The 25065-nt window shown below is 44.0% G+C and overlaps 1 protein-coding gene across 6 annotated transcripts in view; it reads right to left on the bottom strand.

Moving 5' to 3' along the window:
- Positions 1-25065, bottom strand: part of LOC147014067 (histone deacetylase 4-like) — a 234200-nt gene that overhangs the window by 132079 nt on the left and 77056 nt on the right. For 4 of the 6 annotated variants that reach the window (XM_085851686.1, XM_085851681.1, XM_085851679.1 and 1 more), the window contains one exon: positions 5762-5824. The exons of the other annotated variants lie outside the window; for them this stretch is intronic. Coding sequence is in view for 3 of the 4 variants with exons in the window: in XM_085851681.1 (XP_085707807.1) it covers positions 5762-5824 (63 nt within the window). In the remaining variant the exon portion in view is untranslated. The remainder of the gene's footprint in view (positions 1-5761; positions 5825-25065) is intronic. 6 annotated transcript variants of the gene reach the window in all.

Here is a 25065-nt window from a genome sequence, read left to right as displayed (position 1 = left end):
CCCCCTGCGGTCATCTTGCGTCTGCCTTGAAAATTCTATGGCCGCCGCAGGAACGCCCTCAGGTCACCGTGCGACATCAAATCAAAGACCGCATGGCAAACCCACGTTTTCGGTCTCCACAATTTATAAATACGCCGTGTAGCTCCCCGAAAAATAAAAGCAAATGTAACTGCTACATTGTGTGACCGTGGAAATACTGCGGCCACCGTATAATTGCTCATGGCCGTAGATTTTGGAGACCCCACGGCCGCTGTGGCAAATGTGACCTAGGCCTTAGCGACCCGCCGCATCACGGAATTATCTGTGTGTGACGGCCTACAATCCCGAGGAGTCTGGTGGGAGCCGAGATAGCTTTCCCTCTTGTGGTCTTCTCACCCGACCTCCGGCCCACAACAATATACATACATTTACATATATATATATATATATATATATATATATATATATATATATATATATATATACATATAAGGAACACAGGTGCTGTAGTATGAGCTTCCTCGGCAATCAATACACTGGGTGGTTTGCCATCAACTTCTCACTTAAAAGTTGTGGATCAAAATTCCGAAACACAATCCACCAAGCGAATTTGGAAACCGAACAAGCAACCCCATTGTTGAATTCACAACTTGGATATGCAACTCAAAAACCATGTTAATTTACAAAGGGAAAAGTAAAATGAATAATATTACACAAAAGGAACAAAAGTATTAACTTTCTTTGCAAAATTAACAAAGAAAAAAATAATGCCTGGTGCAACAATGATACTATGGGTGATGTTGAAAGACGTGGACGTCTTGGGCGATCCATTTGCGACCCTTTTTCTGCAACTCACCCGTAGGCTTCGGAATGCGTTTCGGCACAGCTGGGGGTTACGGTTGCTGGCCTGTCCTCGATGGGAATGCTGGCGGGCAATGAACACTCCAACGACCTCCCAAAAATGCCGGCTGAGCACAGTGTGGACAAATGTCCCAAATCCCTCTTGTAAACCCATCCTCCCTAAGATCTACATTCATAATGACGTCCAGAAACCAGGTCAAAAGTGCAAGGGATCCGAGTCATTAATCAGATCTGCACATACTTGGAGCAAACTCCCCAGCACCAGCTGGTCACAACACAAATTAGTGTTAATTCGATCCGACTGAGGAAACTACACTGGAAAAGAATGAAGACAGCTTTCCTTTCATTAGACACAACACAACACAACACAACACAACACAACACAACACACAGTTGTGTACCGCCACTGTGCAGACAAAGCCAAAAGTTCGATTAAAGAACAGAGTTGACCTGTTATCGTTCCCACCTGAACCTGCCTCGTAAGGTAGGGTACACAGGGTCAAATCGCAAATGCCGTGCATTGTCTACTAATGTCCTTGTAAATCACGAAAACAGTGCTGTCTCGCAGTGACTTTGGCCCCCAGTAAGATATACAACTATAAGAGGTGTGCGTGAATCTGCACAAGTCTGCACGAGTCTACATGTAACCAGGTTTTCCAAAAGTGCTGGGGGTACCAGGGTCATGTCATGGACACAAACCATGGGTGAAAGACATAGCTGCCTGCACAAACACATGCCCTGCATTTGCTCATGAATGGTGTATGATCATAAAGCAAAATGCATTCCTGAGATTGGACGATTGCACTTTTGTTTCCCTTTCATGTACCCAATTTTTTTGCTCCATTCGTGCTACCGAACCTAACCCTCTTACTTGCGGGTTAGAGGGTCTCCCATTTTCTCTGTCTCCCCCCTGTTCGTTCACTGCCTTGTTTGTGTCCAGTTGTATCTCTACTGTGCCACTGTCAGTGCGTTGCTCTTTTAACCTTCGTCTCCTCGCTCTCCCACGAGCCTCAATTTTATACACAGAAATGAGAAACTGCGTTAGCTTGTGCTACACTCGCCTGTTTTATGCAGAGATATGTTCCAACATGCACAAAGGCAGGACCGTGACAAACTGATGCAAAACCGCTTCAAAAATATTTGGCAAAAATTTCCTGGTAGGTCATACAAGGTGAAGTGTTTCATCCGACAAGAAACCTTTCACTACACTCGGTGGTGTAATGGTTAGTGTCGGCTCTTCGACGAGGAGGTCGGTGGTTCAAACCCGGTCTGAGTCATACCAAAGACTTCAAAAATGGCAAGTGCTGCTTCCTTGCTTGACGTTCAGCATTTAAAAGGATAGGGCACGGACAAGTAACCATAAGAGTTGGCAATCATAGCGCAGGCTTGATGGGCTGAATGACCTCCTGCATTGAAGTTCCTTGTAAGGGAACTAGTATTGCTCGACTGGACATGTTCACCAGGGATGGACGATTTCCTTTTAGAGACCGTCCTACTTGCTCGTTCTTGCTTTAGCTTCAAAACAATCACTCAGTTGATCAAAGTTTCCATTTTACAAAAACACAGAGTACGCCCCTCCAGAAGGCCATCCACCCTCGCCTCAAGTGCCCAAACTCAGAACAGCAGGTGATATACACAAGGTACTCAGAACAGCAAGTGAAACACGAGGTGCAGCTGAGGGGTGAGGGGAATGATTGGGGAGTGGGGGTGGAGGGTCCCTCCATGTATGTATTTTTACCGCAGACTATTTTTGTCTTGGGTTATATACTTTTCGGTGGCTCTGCCAGGCACTCTGTTTATAGCAGCAAGTCATGTGCTCCAAGCCTGACTGGAGATTTGATTTGAAAGGCAGGCCAGGTACTTTAAAAGGAAAGCCTATTTAAAGAACACCAGATGGGCCAAACTTTGCACGACACCTACCCGAGAGAACCCAAAGCTCGGTGGATATATTTAGCATTCCGTTCAAAGGCCAATATCAAACCAGCATCATCAAGTTGAAAAGCTGCACTGCTGCGAAACACAACGAAATCGAAGCTTTCAAACAAATAATCTAATGTTCGTAAAACGCAAACCACAATCGAGTTATTTCAAGAGAACGTACACAAATCGGATTCTTCTTTTTGACAGTTCCATGACAGCCAGTATAGTCTAGTCTAGTCTCGTCAATCGATGCACAAAAATAGCTGACGTTGGAGAGAAACTCAACAAGGTCCAGCAGCAGAAAATGTGACAATAATTTGAGGAACTTTCTACAGATTCCTCCATGAGGCTGTCAATCCTAATGGGGAAAGTCAGTTGAAACTTGGATTGGCCTTCGTGCCAAGACTTTCGGTTATATCCTTCAGTTTCGCTCTGGCATGTCTGTGGTTGTTGTGCGATGGCTCCGACGGCTCCTCGTGCCCCAAAGCTTCGAGCACGTGCATCATTGGCTGCAATTACAGCACATATGATAAAGAATGAATAATCTCCACCGAAGCAAAGTGCTGGGATGAAAGAGTAGTTAAGGGGGACGGAGAGGCAATTAGAGCGAAGCAGTTCAAGGATTGAGCGTGGAAGGGTCCGAAAGACTTCATGAACTGCGTACAAATGCCTCTCGCGAGAAGTGCGAGCAACTTTGAGGGGAAAATAATAAAAAATGTGAGAGCTTGCAGCAAGAAGTGCGATTCACATACGAGGGGTTCGATTACACCCTCAGCACAGCGAGAAATAAAAAGTTCAATTATCGAGATCTCTACTCAAAAGGGAATTAACATGACAACTTGAGAAAAATTAAACTCTCATCGCAACTCATCGGTTATAACTGATATCAAAAAGACTGACGGTTCAAGCTCCACATTAACCTTCATCCCTGCCACTTGTAACTTACATTCTCATTTATGAATGATCGTCTGGACTAGGCCCAATCAAAAGAAAGGGAAGACAACTTCACAATTAAATTGTGAAGAGATATGTATTTGACCAGGGTATGACGTATTGAAAAAAAAATCACAGTATCAAAAGAAGTAGAAGGAATCAAAAGGACTATGACGTGAAAACCACAATATTATAATACGCTAAGAGGTCAACTTTGTGTCCCGATTTCCTTTGGCACGCTGCGGTCTACACTACCTGCTGTGGTCTTGTGGGCTTCGTGGTGACTCTCACTTCTGCAATTGATGATTTTGACTTTACCAGAGGTGATTTACGTAGTTGAAAGGGGAAAAATCGATCCATTTTACAAAATAACTGCCACCATCTTGCTGCTCCAAAGCTAAATTGCGGTGCTGTGGTTCCACTGCATATTCATCATCCTGTATATCCAGAAATCTGGTGCCAGATGTGTGTGTGTGTGTGTGTGTGTGTGTGTGTGTGTGTGTGTGTGTGTGTGTGTGTGTGTGTGTGTGTGTGTGTGTGTGTGTGTGTGTGTGTGTGTGTGTGTGTGTGTGTGTGTGTGTGTGTGCGCGCGTGTGTTAAAAGGACACCTGGTCGAGCCCTACTGGACTCGAACCCAGTGAGGTTAACACACTGTGAAATGGCTTGAGCATGGACACTTTTTAATTTAAACAAGAGTGCTGAAAAATCGAGGCTCCGGAAACATTATAATTCTCAATTTGGGTGCATACGCCGAGAACGCACCTCGTGTGTGTGCCTGCTGTCAATATGACCACTCACAAAGTGATCAATCCCAACAAGTGATCGATCGATCGATCCCACAGTAAGAGTAAAATAATAAAGTTTAATGAAATGTGGAAAAATAAACCAGGGCAGGGAACACGGAAAATAACCAAAATTAGAGAAACATTTGTGATGAAGAAGAAACTGTCCAGTACGGAAAATAAAACACGCCGATAAACTATAAAGATCTCGGTTAGTTCAACTTCCCGATTCCTATTGACACAGACCCTCTCAAGAGGTATAGTAGTCAAAATTGTTTAAAAAAAAACAAAATAAGATGCAGGTGGGACGGGATGAAACGGAGGGGTCAGTAAAAATATTGTGGTGGATCAGGCCTAGTTGAGCCGAGAGAGGAGTCTTTGCGCAGATTCAATGGGGCAAACAAGCAAGTTTCACCACGCACTGCGTGCAGTGAGGTGGGTCTCCGGTCGGGCCAGGAGAACTCACCGCTGACGTTCCCAGGATGGGACCGGTTTATCCTTCCACTGGGGGGGGTGGGGGGGGTCTAAAGAACTCTGGCAACGTTTCAGTTGACAGTGTTACCACTCTTAAAAATAAAAATAAAAATTCCAAGATGAGCACCTGAAATTTTAAAAGATTTTCCAAGCTTATGTAGATCATTGCACATCCATTCTTAACTCAATAATTTGCATCACATTATCAGGAAATCTAGTTGGCTTGGTAAATGGGTCCCAATGTCCCAAGATTTGGGTGAATGTCCCAAGCAGTGGTAACACGGTCGGTAGGTAGTTCTGGTAATACAAGGGCTTCTGTGGAGAGGCTGGGAGAAAGCTCACACAGACCGTGACATTGACCTCACTCGAGAGGTTCATGGCTTAAACTGTCAATTCTCCCCCAAAACAGAGTTAAAAACCATCCGCCGAGTGGTCATCAGGTGCGCCCATTGATCACCCGGCTCGGCACACATTGATCGGCTCCTCTCCGCACATGCGTGCATGTGCTTCTCCATGCGTGTGTGAGCATGCATGCGTCTGTGGTAGCAACACCATGCGGCCCAGGCAAAAATAGCATTCTTTCCTGTAACAATTCTCTGAAGGCTACTGTTGTAGGACCTGTAACCAACTATAGTAGATGAGAGCACTACTCTCATACTATAGTTCCAACTGTAGAATTTTTTGCCTGGGGGTATGAAACCAAGGTATTAAAGGACTCTATCTTAACAAGAACAAAGCAAAAATAAACATCATGATACCTTACAAATTGCATCAATGGTGTCATGCCAGTTTTGTAGCCATCAAAGGCTTACCAGTATCACACTGGCGCTGAGCTATCAGATCCAAGGGCTCGTGCTCATGGTTGGCCGCACCACCTAGGAAGTGGGTTCACAGGATAGGGGAGGGCCTCTCAGTTATAAAGAAAATAAAAAAAAATATTTTAAGTTGGAGGTGATAGAGCAGCCAGCACACCAGTATTAGGTAATGAGTTAGATACACCTTTATTCAAGGTACAATCAAACGTTTAATGACAATTCCCCCTTTTGGTGAAAGTAGAGCAATTTCACCAAAACAGTTTAAGCAATGTCATCTGTATAAGACGATGAAGCCTTGTCCAAACAGGCCTACTGTGAAGTTTTCCCCACAAAAAACAATGATTCTCCCAAATGAAATAAGATATTTAGGAAACATGAATGAGGACAAGATTGTGGCTCTTAATTCATATGGTTAAGGTTTCTGTGCATTACAATATGTCAAATCACATGAACAAGTGAACCTATGGAGGTTTTCTGCAAATTTTCATTGAACAATCACAAAAAAGGAAATGAAACAATAGAAAAGTCGGTAACGAGAAACTTCTGGATTAGGCAACAATTTCAATACCAGAATGAATGGGGCACAATACGACATTGTTCCCCATGAATATGGTACGCTGAGAACCACCTCCACCCAACGGCAACAAAAAATAACAACTACTCACAACAAAACATGCCACAATGGCCCGGTCGTCAAAATTCTAAAACGAGCTGTTCTGGAAAGAAATATGCATGTTGTTACATACAATTCTGTGCTCTGCCTGGAACACAGGCATCATCACAACTGACTGGAAGAGGGACCTTGTTGTCCCTCTCTGAAAAGGGAAGGGTGATCACCTGGACTGCAACAACTACCGAGGGTTGATGCTGCTCTCAGTGCTGGGCAAGGTCTTTGCTCAGATAATTATTGATAGGGTTCGCCACCATCTGCTTGACCATCAACATCTGGGGCAGTCAGGCTTTACACCAGAGGTCAACAATTGACCGAATCCTTGATCTTCGGGTCCTCACCGAACGCAGGCGAGAGTTTCGGCAGGGGCTGCTTGCAGCCAATGTTGATCTCTGCAAAGCATTTAATTCAGTGAATCGGGATGCCCTCTGAAGGATTCTTGGTCTTCGTGGGGTGCCACCAAAACTGATCGATCTGATGTCTGAACGATACTCTGGTACTGAGAGTGCTGTGAGATGTGGTGATACCATCTCCGACTTATTTCCAGTTGTGACTGGAGTTCGTCAGGGGTGTGTAATGGCCCCAACACTTTTCAGCACGTGTGGACTGCATTCTGGGGAGGAAGTTGGCGAGGTCAAGCTGCAGTGCATCGTTTGGGAATGTCAAGATCTCGGAGCTTGATTTCGCAGATGATGCAGTCATCTTTGCGGAGACTTTAGATATCCTTTTGGTGGCCCTCAAGGTGCTGAATGAGGAGTCGGAGCGGCTAGGATTGCGGGTTTCCTCGGTCAAAACAAAGATCCAGGCTTTCAATGACATCTTGGATGCTGCTATCTTGTCTGTATCCATTTGTGGTGAGGTAGTTGAGGTCACGGAGAAATTCACTTACCTTGGCAGTGATATTCATGTCATTGCTGGCTGAGAGCCAGAGGTCAATACACATCTGGGTGAGGCCTGGGGAGTCATGGAGTCACTGGATCATGGGGTGTGGCACTGTCGGTACCTGTGCAGGGGGACGAAAGTCCGAGTCTTCAGGTCCTTGATGCTTCCAGTCTTGCTCTATGAATGTGAGATTTGGACTCTGACCAGATATCTGAAATGGACTGAATTTCTTTGGTACCAGGTCTCTTCGGAGAATCCTTGGCTATCGCTGCTCAGACTTTGTGTCCAATGAGTGGTTGCTGAGAGTCAAATGAGATTTGTTACCTGCATCGTCCGTGAGCATCAGCTGCGGCCAGATCGACATGTGTCTCGTTTTCCTGACGCTGATCCTGCTCACCAGATTCTCTCAAGGAGGAAGCCTCGTGAGTGGAGCAGGCCAATGGGCTGACCACGTGCCTCTTGGTTGCAGCGGGTTGATCGGCATCTCAAGGAGATGGGGATGGGCCAGCATCTGCCGAGGACATGGCCAGATGGAGGCCCCTGGAGTACCACAGCGGAATGCAGACAGTGGACACAGCGACACGCTGCTCTGGTGCATACTCTATTACCTGACCTGACAGAGCCCCTTGGGATTTGAAGGTGAGGAGTGGGGGGAGAGGGAAAGACACCATAGCACCTTGTGTGTGCACATGTTACATGCTTGGGAGCCTCATTGGTATGCATTGCTGTCTGCGCTGTCACTGATGATTCGCCAATAAGCGATGAAACCGTTCCGGCAGCTGAGGGAGTGTGTAGCATTGGGATGCTCATGTGTGTACTATGTGTGAACGTCTTAATAGCTGTGGAGGAATTCTGGGAAGGGTTTGAAACGACAAAGCGCTTCCCTTGTGTAGGCCTTCATGGGTTGCTTTCTACAGTTTATTCGGCTCGAGGAGTGTGGGAGGTGTCAATTCTATATCTATATATATTAATTTTTTCGTAGGGTATGCTGACACATTGTAAGCAATAACGAATCGTGCTTCCCCATTGTCTCGGGTCGCTTACCTGCATTTTTTTTTCATTTTCAGATGCTTTCCAACAGTTCTGTGATTTTTACTGGTGTATCGGCTTCGATGTTCGTCGGCATACAAAATTTCAGCTTTCTACATCAACCGGTAGGTACCGAGCATTCATATCAGTCAGTCAGTCGGTGAATCAGTTAGAATGAGCTTTATATATTAGACACAAGCACGCACACATGCCGCACACACCTCAAGTAAATAACAAGAACTGTCATTTTATAGTATCGGTCAACACTGTGCACCATTTGTCTTTGTGAGTGCCATCACTCTTTTACCCATGCTTCCTGTATATGACAAGTACTCTTACATAAATATTGTGCCAAATATCCTGCAGTACATTCTACAGTTCTGGAAGGTGAGTTGGGTTCCTCTTGCTTCTCTCCATTTCCAGGTAATCCCAGATGGCCTCGATGGGACTCATGTCCAGTCACTGGTGTGGCCATTCTAACAATTGGAGCACACCAACTGTAATGTTGCTCTCCAAATACTGTTTTACGATATTGTAAGTGTGTTTTGGATCACTATCCCGTTGGAAAATGAATCCACTTCCGATTGAATGATCTACACTGGGAACCGCATGGCACTGCAGTGTTTGCTTGTACTTAAGCTTTTGGTTTCAGGGAAACTTGATAAAATCAATGGGATGCAAACAAAAGACGAGATACAACCCCAGAAAGTCATAGAAACTCTTTGTTTAATAGTAGACTGCAAACATTGCATGTTGTAACACTCTCCAGGAAGAAATAAAAAAACAGAAAATAAAGTTTAAAAAAATAATAATAATAATAATAATAAACCTGCAACGCGTATGAACAGGCATCTAGGCTTTGATCCAAAAAGTTCAAACTTCAACTAATCAGACTACTCCATTGTTCAGTCAAACAATCTTAGTGTTGCCAAGCAAATTACAGTCTTTTCACCTTATTCTGCGGTTGAAAGTGTTTTTTTTTTGTTTTTTTTTGCTGCAACTCGACCATGAGATCTGCAGCAATCAAACCATGGAAACCTACACAAATGAGTGCAGCCAGACCTATGCCAACGAGTGCGGCTACGTCCGTTGAGGTCTGTGAGCTGCTGTTGGAAAAGGTCATTCCAGAACACTGGGTGTTCGAGACAGACTCAGTACCCAGTCATCAACCCACCACGTGCATGGTGTGTACTGACTGCTGTGCACCCGTGTGGGGTGGGGGAGAAGAAACAGGTCAGGAGAGGTCAGGTATGGGATCATGCATCAGAGCAGCGCATCGCTATACAAGGAAATCATTCACAGGTGGCGGCCATTCAGTACCATCATGCCTGCACCACATCAACACCACACTAATTTATCAACACAAGTTCAAAAGAAGACCAGAGAGTTGGTATCAAAGCCACCCAATGCTCGCCTGTTTATACATTTATCGTTTTTAAAAGACTAGTCTAATAATATTTTTTATAAAGCATTGCAGTGAAGTCTGATCCAAATCATTTCAAAGCAATATATTGTTACAGGCCGGGGGTCGGCCGCCAACCGACCGCTCTGAACAGAGCCACAAGTCGAGTCGGCCCAACCGATCGCCCAGAGTATAGGTCGCCGCCCAGATAACTCCGAGCAACGACGAGTCCTTGTACAACAACCGAAATACGCCAATCGGCAGATCACGTGGGTTAGGGTCGATTGCCAATCTTCAATGTACCTAAATACCCACATGATCAACTACCGGGGTATTCCACCCTCGACGGAACTCGTACGGAACAAACCGCCGAGGCGAGCTTGTCCGTGCGCGATTCCGAGCGGCGTAATCGCCGAGAACAGTCGGTCCAAATGTCCCCCTATTACGGCAAACCAACGGCTTTCTCACTCCCAACACACGAAATGTTCAGTCAATGAGGGAATGGACGCAACGAGCAGGTTTACATTTGCACAAGGACATTTATTATAATGAAACACGTATGCAATTAAATAAGGCAAAACACGTGTGCAATTATACAGCAACAAAAGCACGACAAAAGAACTACAACCGTCTATAAGCAATTATTAATGTACAGTCACTCACACAGTTTTACTTATGGGACTCAGCGCCACAACATTCATTCGAAAGAAAAGCTGGAAAAAAGACCCCATCAAAGGCAATGGGGTCAGACTGGACCTCTTGGGTCTTTATGGCGTGGGACTTGGCAGACCGAACGAGTCCCATGAGAATGTTGCAGGTTACCTGCACCATCGTGGTGTCTGGCTTGGGCGACCCGCGACGTCCCATCCCCACAGCAGCGAGCGTAGCCGCGGTCGAGCTCGGGCCTTCCGTGTGGCAGGCGAGCTCTCTCCGGCTCTCTCCACACGAACGCACTTGGGCGATCCGCGATGCTCCTTCCCCACGGCAGCTAGCGTAGCCGCGGTCGAGCTCGGGCCTTCCGTGTGGCAGGCGAGCTCTCTCCGGCTCAATCCACACGAACGCACTTGGGTGACGCGCGATGCTCCTTCCCATGGCTGCGAGCGTAGCCGCGGTCGAGCTCGGGCCTTCCGTGTGGCAGGCGAGCTCTCTCCGGCTCTCTCCACATGAACGTGCGGTTTGCGCGACACAACAGGCAAGGCTGCGCCTCCAGCTCACGTTTCCTTCGTGACGCCCGGACTTCCACGCGGCTCCTTGGCTTCTGGCTTCCTCCCGACTCCCCCAACTGCCGAAGCAAAAAGCTTACTCCTCCCACGGGACTCCCACGAACTCAGCCCACCAACTCAGCCCTACCACGGGATTCCCACGGGACTCCCACAAACTCAGCCCACGAACTCAGCCCTACCACGGGACTCTTTACGAACTCCTTTCATGGGACTCCCACGAACTCAGCCCACGAACTCTTTTGGGACTCTCCCGGGACTCTTTTTGAACAAAGAAAAGATGTGCTCTTTATCCTTTGCCCCCCTCCCCCACACCCGGCATGACTCATGCCCTCGTGATCCACCCCCCCGCTCAACCACGGGTGGGAGGGAGTTGTTGACATCACCGCAGGGTTCTTCTTCCTCTTAGCAGAAGAGGGGGAGGGACGTCTCCATTGTTTGCTCCCAAACTATTAAATCGATCCGCAGCACATCAGATCGATTTCAAAACATTTAAACAATGGAAGGTGAGCTATCTAGGGAACATGCACTTATCGACATAGCTGACTAAGGGAACCTGTATGTTGTCTTCTTCTTCTTCTTCTTCTTCTTCTTTCGGCTGCTCCTGTTAGGGGTCGCCACAGCGGATCATCCGTATGATCCGCATAGTGATTTGGCACATGTTTTACGCCGGATGCCCTTCCTGACGCAACCCTGGTCGCCTGTATGTTGTGTGCAATTGAATTCCAAATTCGTAACAATAAGTATTTGTATTTTGTAATCAGTAAAAAAGTGTGGTCGATAAAAACATTAGAAAGGAAATACCTTGCACCAAAAACTTTAACATTTTCACGCTCACGCTCACGCCGGGGGTATCGCTATAGCTCTCTATTCTTCGAACAGCTGAGCTAAAAATACAAAAAAAAATATTTTTTAATAAAGCGTTTTTGTGTTGTTTTTTTAGGTTTTTGTAGTTTTGTATGTATTTTTTTATCCTCAGGGGAGGGGGTATGGACTTGGTTAAAAACACACATCAACCACACAACACCCCTTGACGAGACCCCCACCAACAGCACTCCACACATGCACAAAATCACCCATCAATGCTCAAACTACCTCAAAGTCCTGCCAACATCCCTATACCCCTCGATCTCCATAACTTTCAGGTACCTATCGAATTCCAACTTAAACTTATCTAATGTTTCTGCTGCCACGACCTTTGTAAGCCATTCCATGCATCAACTACTCTTTGAGTGAAAGTCCCCTGCCTTACTACTGTCTTAACTCTCCTCTTCTTTACTCTCAGGCTATGGCCTCTGGTCCGATTACTGTCAACTCTTGAATAATTCATCTGTACTTATTTTGTCTATAACTTTCATGATCTTAAACATCTTCATCACATCGCCTTGTAACCACCTCCTTTCTAGTGTATAAAGCCCTGTCGCCTTCAGCCACTCCTCATTGATGCTGAGTCTAGCTAGGCCCAGAATCAATCAAGGAGCCCAATGCTGAACCCTCTCTATGGCATCCATGTCCTTCCAGAAGTGTGGTGACCAAAACTGCACACAATATTCTCGATGCGGTCCTCACTAAATTTCTGTGCAATGTTCACACCACCTCTTTTGATTCATAATTGATCCCCCTCCAAATACAACCCTAAACCCTATTTGCTTTACCTATAGCTGTCTGGCATTGTGCTGCCTGCTTACCTCCCATATCTATTCCCACCCCCAGATCCTTCTCCTGTGTGACACGCTCCAAAATTACCCCTTACATCCTGTAATCTCTATTTTCATTGTTCTTTCCCATCCCCAACACCTTACATTTGCTCAGGTTAAAGTGCATCTGCCAATCTTTTGCCCAATCTATGCAAGTATCAATACTTTCCTGATTCTGATCACCACCCCCTCTCCTATACACCTCACCTCCAAGCTTTGTGTCATGTGCAAGCTTGGAAAGCTTACTCTTCACCCCACTATCCAAATTATGAAAAGTACTGGTCCAGGTACTGATCCCTGAGGTACCCCACCACTTACATCCTCCCAGCAAGACATCCCTGCCATTCACAGCCACTCTTTTCTTCCTATCACTAAGCCAGTTTGCAATCCAATTAGCGACTTGACCAGACACTCCGCTGCGTCCACTTTCCATCAGTACTCCTGGGGCCTCCATCTGGCCATCCTCCAGGCAGGTACCTGTCCCATCCCCATCTCTTTGAGATGCCAATCAATCTGCTGCAAACAAGGGAGGTTGTAGGCCTGATGGCCTCCTCCACCCACAGAGCTTCCTTGCTGAAAGAAGCTGGTGAGGAGGATCATCTGTGAGAATCTGCTGATCTGGTGATTGGGTTCAATTTGATGAGTCTGGAAAACAACACACGTCAAACAGCAACATCTGATGCTCACAAACTACACAGTACAGGCAACAAATCTCATTTGAGTCTCTCTCAGCAACTGCTCGTTGGACACGATGTCTGACCAGCGATAGCCAAGGATTCTCCAAAGAGACTTGGTACCCAAGAAGTCAAGTCTCCATCTCAGATCCTTGGTCAGAGTCCAAGTCTCACATCTGCAGAGCAAGACTGGAAGCACCAAGGAATTAAAGATTTGGATTTTCGTCCTCCTGCATAGTTGCCAGGCACACCCCATGATCCAGTGAATCCAAGAGTCGCCAGGCCCGACCCAGATGTCTATTGACCTCTGGCTCACAACCAACAGAGACATGAATATCACTGCTAAGGTAAGTGAATCTATCCATGACCTCAAAATCCCCACCCCAAACAGGTACAGACAATAAAGGAACATACAAGATGTCATTGAAAGCCAGAATCGTAGTTTTGACCAATTAAATTTGTAATCCCAACGGCTCCGCTTCCTCATTCAGCACAGTGAGGACCCCATAAAGATATCCAGGGTGTCCACAAAGATGAATGCATAATCTGCGAAGTCAAGGTCGGAGATCTTCACACTCCCAAACGATGCACCACAGCTTGATTACCGACATCCTCCTCATAATCCAGTCCATCCAAGTGCTAAAAAGTAGGGGGGGGGCAGGAAGCACTCTTAACAAACTCTAGTAACAACTGGAAATGTCAGAAATGGAACCACCACACCTCACAGCACTCTCAGTTCCAGAGTATTGTTCAGAAATCAGATTGATCAGTTTGGGTGTCATCACACGAAGACTGAGAATCCTCCAGAGGGCATCCCGATTCACTGAAAAGAACACTTTGCGAAGCTCAACATAGGCTTTGAACAGCCCCTGCTGAAGCTCTCATCTGCGTTGTGAGGACCTGAGGAGCAAGGATACCGTCAATCACTGAACTCATTGGTGTAAAACCCAAGAGCCCGAGGTGGTGGTGCTCAAGCAGATGGTGACGAGCAGAATCAAGAATTATCCAATCAAAGATCTTTCCCGGCACTGAGAGCGGGGTCACCCCTCGGTAGTTGCTACAGTCCTGGCAAACACCCTTCTCTTTCCAGAGAGGGACAACAAGGCCACTCTTCCAGTCAGTTGGGATGATGCCTGTGTTCTAAACAGAGCATAGAACTGCATGCAACGGCATTTCCTCCATCCTTGAAAAGTTCAGCATGGATGCCACAGATCCCAAGAGCTTTACCCCCTTTCAATTGGTTCACTAGAGCCTGTGTTTCACAGTTGTTTGGAGGTCAGCAATAGGGATAGATACACCCCTGATGTCAAACTCAACAGCTGGTGGGTCATCCTGGTACAGCCGCTCAAAGTAACTGCCCCAGCGGGCCTTCAATTCAGCCTCCCCCGTCAAGAGCCCACCATCCTCCGCTAACTGCAGTACACTGAGGGATGGGCTAGGAGGAACGCAATGCACGAATTCCCCTGTAAGCAGGATGAGAATCACTTGACCACAGGTGATGTTCTATCCCTTCACAGATCCCTCACACATCGGCCTCCTTGTCCACCCTCAGCGCAAGTGCAGTTTTACGTCTAAACTCCCTGAACAGCTCAGCTCTGCCAGTAAGCCTGGCCCTGCGACTCTGGTCAATGGTATCTAGTGTTCTTCGCCTTCAAGTGGGTTCCAACCAGCAACATCAAGGATAATGGTCTTGAAGGCTCTCCACAACTCTTCAGGATTCCCCAAACTACCCAGACCCACAAATCCACACTCAGCCTGTTTGCAAGCTCCTCAGCTACCCTCTCATACTTGAGCTTGCCAACGTCCAGCGTAGGCTGGATGGTGTCAACCTCCTGGATTCAAGCTACAACTTCAGTTGCTACAACAAGCCTGTGGTCACTATTGAGAAACTGGGCATTCCAGTAGACCCTCCAGTTCTGAATCACGCTCCAGCGACCATCAATGAGCACATGGTCAATCTCCTTTGCCACACCACCAGCGTTGTAATACCAAGTCCAGCAATGAGGCTGTGGGTGCTGAGACCATGAACCAGCCACCCTAACCCACAACTTCTTACAAAGTCAAGGAACTTAGTGCTATTCTGCTTCACAATTCCAGACTCATGGAGACCGACAGATGCCTCATAACCATCCCCATCAGTGCTAGTCGATGCATTGAAATGCACAAGACGAGAATAGTATCTTGCTTGGACATTGATCAACCACAGCATATAATGCCTTCTTCACAGTGAGATCACTTGCCTCAGTTGGAGCACATACAAAGACCAGGGAAATGACACCCAAGGAGTGACAAATCCTCAGTCTCATAATACGCTCGTTGACCATTGTTACCTCAATTATCATGGGAGCCAGCTTATTGGACACAGCTACAGCAACTCCTTGAGCATGGTAACCATCAGAGCAATTTGACCAGTAGTATGTGTAACCAACCACCATGATCTCACCATGATCCGGTCTCCGAACCTCAAAAATTGCTGCAATACCGATGTTCAAACAATGGAACTCAGATGATCATTCTCTCTTCGGGACGACTTCTTTAAGAATATATTTCATCTCAGATGATCTTCGGGACCCGAGGAAACGCCGTCTGGTGGACGACACCTCAACAGCACCCAACACACACCATCATAACCCGACCCAGGAAGGTTACCCCCTGCTTTTCCTCCTACCAAGGAATGGGGGTCCTGAAGGCTTTGGCCAAATACTGTCATCCAGTGAGCTACCCTGCAAAGGGCAGCTGCACAGGGGGTACTCCCATGGAGTGGGTTTTCAATTTTATTTGCGGAATGATGTGTTCTACGGTTGTTAGAGTGCAAATCCTATCACCAACCTCCAAAAAAAAGGGACTCAACTGCAGGATGACGGCTGCAGACACAGACGACGCCCACAGACACAAACATCCTCCTCACCAGGAAACCTGGTGGGGGAGACTGTTTAATTGCCGACAAACCGACGATGAAACAGGTTAGTACAGGTTAACGTGGTACTTATAGCAAGTCAAAGATCTGACCTGGCCTGGCATGACTTGACAATAGAAGAAACAGCAGTGGAGAACTTGGAGCCAGTACAGTGCTTTTTGAAAACTTGTTAGACTGAGCGCAGATCGATTTTAAAATGTGTTTTGTGTGTTGGAATAAGTAAAGAGTCTCGGCAAGTTGGCCTTGCCTCAAAGCCACCTAACCTGGGTTCAAATCCAGCGCAAACTATAAACTATCATCTCAGTGTTTCACAGGCAAAGTGTGTGCCGTCCCTCGGATTGATGATAAACTGGGCGTTCCTTCTGCCAAGATTCGTTGGTGGATGTAAAAAAATAAATATCCCACTATGTTCTGTGCAAAGAGTAGGCAAGGTAACTCCTGCTGAGAGTGGGATTCCTGCCCTAACTACTGCTGGGAGAGGGATGGCAAACTGCCCAGCATGCCCCTTGCCAGAAATTGCTTCGGCAGTACCAACACTATCGGATTCCCCCCCCCCCGCTCTCCTCACCACCACCTTCCCCTCTCCCCACCGCCACCTTCCCCTCTCCCCACCGCCACCTTCCCCTCTCCCCACCGCCACCTTCCCCTCTCCCCACCGCCACCTTCCCCTCTCCCCACCGCCACCTTCCCCTCTCCCCACCGCCACCTTCCCCTCTCCCCACAACCACCTTCCCCTCTCCCCACCTTCTTGGAGGCTTTTATGCAAGAGCAGTCATTGTTCAAACCAGACTTAAACCCACAGCCCAGAGGCAATGCCCATAAACTTGATGGCCATATGTCAACCAAGGAACACAGAAAAGAAAAAGAAAAAAAAAATCTCGCAACCTTCAAAGGTTTCTAAAAATACACCAACTTGCAAACAGGCCCAAACAGCTTCATCATCTGCGTTTGTAAACCAGAGCTGAACCATGTCCCCACCTGCTTAAAATGGAACACATGAACCATGCAATAATGTCTCCTTTTACCACGTTAGTCGTTCAAGGTATTCAAAGATTTTCATGAAAATAAAGCACTTGGATGTATTTGGTAACCTCACAGGTGCACAATTCGTCCAGAGCATGGTCATCTCAAAGCTCGAGTAGAAAGTACCTATATTTGGTTACAACTTGCGACTGCATTGCTGCAATTTCCTCAAATGCTCAATCCAAGCATGCAATGTGTGGAAATGTAGTGTAGTTAAGAGTTTCGCCATAATAGGACGGCCAAAAAGCTTACGGTATCCGTCGAGGTTGGAACCTACACAGGTTGGGAGCAGTTACACCAGACATGATGGACAGCCAAAGCATAGTTTGGAATTCAACATGGCACTACAGCGTTTAAGAGTTTGCAGGCGACGAGTTTTCAATGCAATCAGTGTTTAACAAGGCAGGCCTCTAACCTTTGCGGTGAATGCCGATATTGAGAAGGACTAACAAATGAGGGTGGAAGAAGTGGGGAGGGAATGAAGGGACAGAGACGGAGCATCAAGAGGCCTCTGACCTCAGGGGTGGATTGTAGGGATCATTGTGTAGCATTTTCGAGTGCGCACAGGCAAACCAAGCAGAGCTGCAAGCTCATATCTTATTTGACTTTACAGTTTGGCCAACTGCGAAGGAAGAAAATGTACTCTGTAAACGTTCTAACTGTTGTGGCCCACAGAACGAGATTGGTACGTGATCAGGAAAAAGGTAGTGTACTTTCACAATCAGGCTCAAATGTGAAGATGAAGAAAGAGCAAATGTACACCATGGTCTTTAAAACTCACATCTCTGTGTTCATATTTGAGACAAATCCAAATGCTCCATTTTCATAGGTGTGCACAAAAGAAAACCGAAATGAAGGTGCATTCCTTTACACACCCTGTTTAATCAAGAAGCAAAAAAGAATAACTACAGGAACACGTTTCAAAAACAAATTATAGAAGCAGCAGTCGTCACTTGAACGATAAAAGAAAAATGACCCATCTGACTTTAAAAGCTGAACAAGGAAAATTTCAAAAAGTGACTTGTGAAGTACATGTCCAACATAACATGTCACATAAGCCTTTGGAGCAGTCAGTGGACAAGACACGACGACGACCCCACATAAATCGCTGGGAAAATGGAAAAACCAATAGTGCACATCACCATGTATGGATGGATGTGTGGGAGCGGTGGTCCTCATTTGCAGATAAAATTTTAAGTTAAAAATTCCAAAGCAGTAACCACTTAATTTTGTTCCAACGTAGGAAAAAACATCGCATGCCAAATTTCATCCATTTTGGACCATATTTAGAGGTAGCTCAATGAGGTTAAAGAGCAGGTTGCAGGTCACAAAACATGTTCTGAAAATTTATCAACATGATTATATGTGCATTAAATAGTTTGATGCAAACTATTGTGGTTGCCTAACTATTGGGAAAATTAATGAAATTTAACTCCGAAGTTGTTATTTCTCTCGGCTGTTGAAAAAAAACAGCCGCGTGCCATATATGGATGGTGACGTCACGTTCTCCAAAACAAAGCGGACGCTCACTCGCTCATTGAAGAAGTGTCCAGTTCAGCGGGCCGTTCTTTCGCTTTTTTGAGCTTGCAACTGTCTATATTATCCTTTTTATTTTGAATTATTGTAGAACAAAGTTATTTGGTTATTTGTACATCATGCCTCGTACGTGAGTCGTCATGTTTTGCGAAAATGGCTGGAAAACGGGTAAATCGCTCCCACCGATTCCCGAAGGAATCAAACATTCGCCGGCAGTGGATAAGATTTGTACAAACAAAACGGGCGAATTTTCCCCCAAAGAAAACGGGTAAAGAGGATCCTTTGGATAGACTTGTCATTTGTGGTGACCATTTCACAGCCGAGGATTACGAAGGCATAAACACATCTGATCACCACTCTGTGAATACGAGTTGTTGGTTGACAAGTTCTCCAGATACTGCTCTGTCACAGAATCAATTGTTGAGTTTAAGTGAGAAAAACCTTGAAATGTATTCTTAGAGAGAACATGGAAAAACACATAAATAAACTTCCTGAAAAACACAAGCATGAAAAAATTTCTCAACAAATCAACTTATTGTTGATTAAATTACTTTTTTTAACAGCATCAGCAAATTGGGCTATTTCATTTCAATTGTAAAAAAATTGATCAATTTTTCACTTTTTTTTCTAAATTTGGTAGAATATTTCCCAATGAGACTAAACATGTTTTGGTATTTATATGCCACAAGAGTCTCTTGAAAGTTGTGGTTTGTTCTGACTGTTTACTTTCGCTGGGGTCAAGCTCAGCTGTCAGAAAGACTTCAACGCCAAGGCTACGGTGTATCATATATTTGGGTCCATTATTGATTCATTCTATTTCTGACTCTTGAGTGACTAGAGGGTTAAAAATTATTATATCAAGTCACAGACGAATCAAACTTTACATTATTTTATGCATCGAACAAGAAAATGAAAATCTACAAACCAATCTGTCTGGTGGAGTCTGTCAGTATGAACAGTCGGGCAGTCAGTCCTGCCACTTGTACACGAAATAGGCCGTTTTCTGGCACTTGCAAGTGGCTCAAATTTATATGGCTCAGGGCCAGAAACCCCATAATATAAATTCCCATCATCCTCCGACTCGTCCTCAGCAATATCGGAATGAAAACACTCAATTTCATCGCCGCTGAAATCACTCTCTGATTCGCATCTCGCCATTGTTCACACGCTGTTTCCGAATGTTCACGAAGTTTTCGGAGAACGTGACGTCATAGCATCTTCGGTAAATTCCGGTCCGTTTTTCGATCACTGACAAAAGTTTTGACTAAAAGTTAATTTTAGCATATTTTGAGTTTCAAATGCAGGAAAATAATTGCCCAACGATTATTGTGATTACAACCTTCGAATCACGCAAAGTCATCAGCGACCCAAAACCTGCTCTTTAAAAGTTCTGCACTGCAGTGGCCTGGTACCATTGGGCCTGGCATGGTTCGTCACTTTTGCATTGATATAGCTTTGTTTTTGCTGAACTGAAGAAAAGGCTTTGATGGTCCTGCAAAAGTTGGAGGAATTGTTTCTGTTAGAACTGCTTTTTTGTTATGATGGCATTATACTTCTCAATAAGAGACACACACCTTTCAGAATTGTCATTTACCATCTTCAAGTGTTCAACTGTCTGTCATGCCTCCCTGTAATCCTCTCTGAGCTCCCATGACTCGGGGTCCGAATCCAGAAAAACAGCTGGCATTAGGCACCTGAAGAAGTCCATTGTGTTCTTTGACAAAATCTTCAAAAGACATGTCCTCAGACTTCCTGATATTAAGCAGGATGTACATTGGAGGATTACTCACACCTTCTTTTTCAATTGCTCATTTTGACTCGCTGGATACAGCTGAATCAAAGAATGCCAAACCAATGAGCTTTTCAATGAGAAACCACAGATGTCCAACAAGTTTAGAACAGGAGTATTTTGAAACGGCAGAATTCTTCTCCTACTTGTTATAGGAGGTTAAGGTCATTGCGAAGAGCCGAAATAGCAAGAGCAACAGTGAACCATGCCCGAAGGTCGACTCGAACAGCAAATATGTGGACAGATGTCAAGGAGTCCTTTTTCTCAAGGCCAGTGAACTTAAACTGGCTCCTGGACATCCAGACGTTGAGGACAAATAATGCATTTGGCCATCTATCTGGCATGAATAGGCTGGACTCCGATGCTACAAACCGCACTCCATGAGGAGGGATGCCACCAATACGGAGGTTCCCATATATGGAATATGCAGATATAATGCGAGCCGCAAAGTAAAACTTCAACTTCATCGAGTAACCCCTCAATGTTAATCAAAAATCGATAAAAATTTGTTGCAAACTGTTTATTTGCATGTTGGAACTCTGTGTGTGTGTGTGTGTGTGTGTGTGTGTGTGTGTGTGTGTGTGTGTGTGTGTGTGTGTGTGTGTGTGTGTGTGTGTGTGTGTGTGTGTGTGTGTGTGTGTGTGTGTGTGTGTGTGTGTGTGTGTGTGTGTGTGTGTGTGTGTGTGTGTGTGTGTGTGTGTGTGTGATCTAAACTTCAAAAATAAGGCCCACCCTTATGCATCATGAAAATAAAAATAACCACCAGATCTCATAACCAAGAGTTCCAAGAATTTGTTTTGTGTTTCACATTGAAACCTACGATATGATGTGATGTGTGGGCTCGGATACAGTGGCCCTCAATAGTAAACACGATTGAAGAAATGAGGAAATCCAAGATTGGTATTACATAATGGTTCAAATAGTTTTGGAATGTAAGAAATGGTCTTATCGGAAATTGTCATCACAGAAGTTAGGAAATCCTTTCGATAAACAATAATGCCTTCCCGAGCTGCACCGCCAGATGGAAAATAAATCAACAAATAAAACACCAAGACATTCCGATGGCCTCTCTCAAAATATCCCCAAGCACAAACACTTGCCTTTCTTACAATGTTATCATTCACAAAGACCTCGAGGGTGGTTTACATATGGGCAGCTGTTAAAAAGTTTCTTACAAACAGTTTGCAACACAAAGTTTGAAGAGTTAAATAAGCTACAAATTCTCCTATTTAACGGTTTTAAAGAAGAATTTAAAATAAGAAAAAAAAAATCAGATTTTTCATCCCTTTAGTCAAATTAACCTCTTGAATACAAATATTACATGTGTGCATATGTATTATGTATACATCAGCGCTTCAGAAAAAATAAAAAAACGAGAATGGCACTCGGTTGAGCACATACCTCCACCAGGATGAACAGTATACATTTTGTAACTGACTGATAGATCGGATCTGGATTCGGACCTGAACCAAAATCAAATCGGCCGTTCACATCACCGAACCAACTCATCCGCAGAGTTTTCTTATCATCCATCCATAGCTTTTTGAAATATAATGCTATCGATCGTTTTTGGTCCCATCTTTCAATGGTGAAGAATCTTTTTTTATTATTATTCTTCTCGTATCTGGATCTTCATCAAAATCGAATTAATTCGTCTTTGTCAAACACCCAACCTGTTCAAGTTTTGTTCTGATCTGTCCACAATGTTTTGAGAAATCATGCGATTATAAAAAATGTATATGAAATATATACATACATATATAACATATATATATATATATATATATATATATATATATATATTCATTTCTTCTTCTTTCGGCTTGCTCCCGTTAGGGGTCACCACAGCGGATCAACCGTCTCCATTTCGCTCTATCCTCCACATCTTCCATTGACACTCCAACCACCCGCATGTCCGCCCTCACCGCATCCAAGAACCTCTTCTTTGGCCTTCCTCTTCTCCTCCTGCCTGGCGGCTCCATCCTCAGCATCCTTCTCCCGATATACTCCGTTTCCCTCCTGTGCACATGTCCAAACCATCTCAATCTCGCCTCTCTCACTTTGTCTTCAAACCGTCCTACCTGCGCTGTCCCTCTAATATACTCATTCCTTATCCTGTCCATCCTCGTCACTCCCAATGAGAATCGCAGCATCTTTAACTCTGCCACCTCCAGCTCCGCTTCCTGTCTTTTTGTCAGCGCCACCACCTCCAAACCATACAACATAGCTGGTCTCACTACCGTCTTATATACTTTCTCCTTCACTCTTGCAGCTACCCTTCTGTCACAAATCACTCCTACAACTCTTCTCCACCCACTCCATCCTGCCTGCACTATCTTTTTCACTTCTCTCCCACACTCTCCGTTACTTTGGACAGTTGATCCCAAGTATTTAAACCCATCTACCTTCCCCACCTCAACTCCTTGCAACCGCACCATACCACCACCCTCCCTCTCATTAACGCACATGTACTCCATCTTACTCCGACTGACTATCATTCCCCTTCTCTCCAGTGCTTACCTCCACCTCTCAAGGCTCGCCTCAGCCTGCTCCCTACTCTCCCTACAGATCATGATGTCATCCGCAAAAATCATAGTCCATGGAGACTCCAGTCTGATCTCGTCCGTCAACCTGTCCATCACCATTGCAAACAGGAAAGGGCATAGAGTCGATCCTTGATAAAAAAATATATATATATTATAAAAAATATATATATAAAATATATATACATACATATAAAATATACATATTTATATAATATATAAATATCTATAATATAATTAAAATATGTATATATATATATATATATATATATATATATATATATATATATATATATATATATATATATATATATATATATACATACCGTGGAGCCAGCAGAGCAAATTCAATGTGTAGTCATGTTAACTTGTCACCGGTGCAATGTGCACCTGTTCTTCCAGATTCACCTCCAAAAAGTCCGAAGGCAAAACAAGTGAAGCTCCCATGCAACAGGGAAATTAAACGATGATGGTAATAATAAAACAAGCAAATCCATACTTTTTTGACCCACACATTTCAGTTGAAACTGAAAAACCCAATCACTTGATTGAAGTTATTTATTCTGACAAGATAGTAACCAAGTTCTCAATTGTACAAGCTGCAAAACCTGACAAAACCTGCCAAAATTAAGCTTCAAGTGTGCCAGCCTACAAGCATCCATTGTACTCCAGACATGTAGATGAGTGGCAAATGATGAAGGAACTAAAATTATGGACATGGTGAATATTTAAGATACCGTGCAGTTATCAAACATGAACACAATACGTTTATACTTCATTAGTACATAGCTACATGCTTGCAAAGCTGCCGCACCCAAATTCCCACCCACAATTCCAGACAACAGCACACCCGGATTCATAACCACAGGGCTGGCACGGCCATCCTGTTTCATTGCCAAACAATTTATTGCAAATCACATCTTAGCTCAGAGCTGTCCCAACAACTGCAGACATCAAAGAAGAAGTAAAAAAAGACGAAGCAAAATGTCAATGACAACCAACTTGGTGTCATTCTATATCTGATGAGAGACATCTGGATCCACAAATCAATCATCCAGCAAATGAGATCAAAAATACACCTGTTACTGCTCAAGATCAAGATATGCTGTGATATGTGAATCCGCAAGGTCTTTATTTTGGGGTAAAGGTTAAAACGACATCAATGGGGTGATATTTTTATTTTTGCAGGTTTAGGACAAACTTTTGATCCTTTCAGCCCAGCAGCTAATGGCAAGAAAAGGCACCAACAATATATACATATATATATATATATATATATATATATATATATATATACATATATACATACATATACATATATACATATACATATATATATATATATACATATATACATATATACATATATACATATATACATATATACACATATATATATATATACACATATATATATATATATATATATATATATATATATATATATATATATATATATATATATATATATACATATATATATATATATATATACATATACATATATACATATATATATATATATACATATACATATATATATACATATACATACATATACATATATATATATATACATATACATATATACATACATATATATATACATATATATATATATATATATATATATATATACATATATATATATATATATATATATATATATATACATACACATATATATATACATACACATATATATATATATATATATATATATATATATATATATATATATATATATATATATATATCTTCTTCTTCTCCTCCTCTCAGCTGCTCCCGTTAGGGGTCGCCACAGTGGATCATCCATTATGATCCGCATAATGATTTGGCACAGGTTTTACGCCGGATGCCCTTCCTGACACAACCCTGATCGCCTCTTACGACACAGGGATATGGTACACCAATTCTAA

This window comes from Eptatretus burgeri, chromosome 13, assembly GCF_056783735.1.
Source record: "Eptatretus burgeri isolate ZD-2024b chromosome 13, Ebu_testis_v1, whole genome shotgun sequence".
Lineage (NCBI taxonomy): Eukaryota > Metazoa > Chordata > Myxini > Myxiniformes > Myxinidae > Eptatretus > Eptatretus burgeri.
This window is presented reverse-complemented; position numbering and strand designations above follow the sequence as displayed.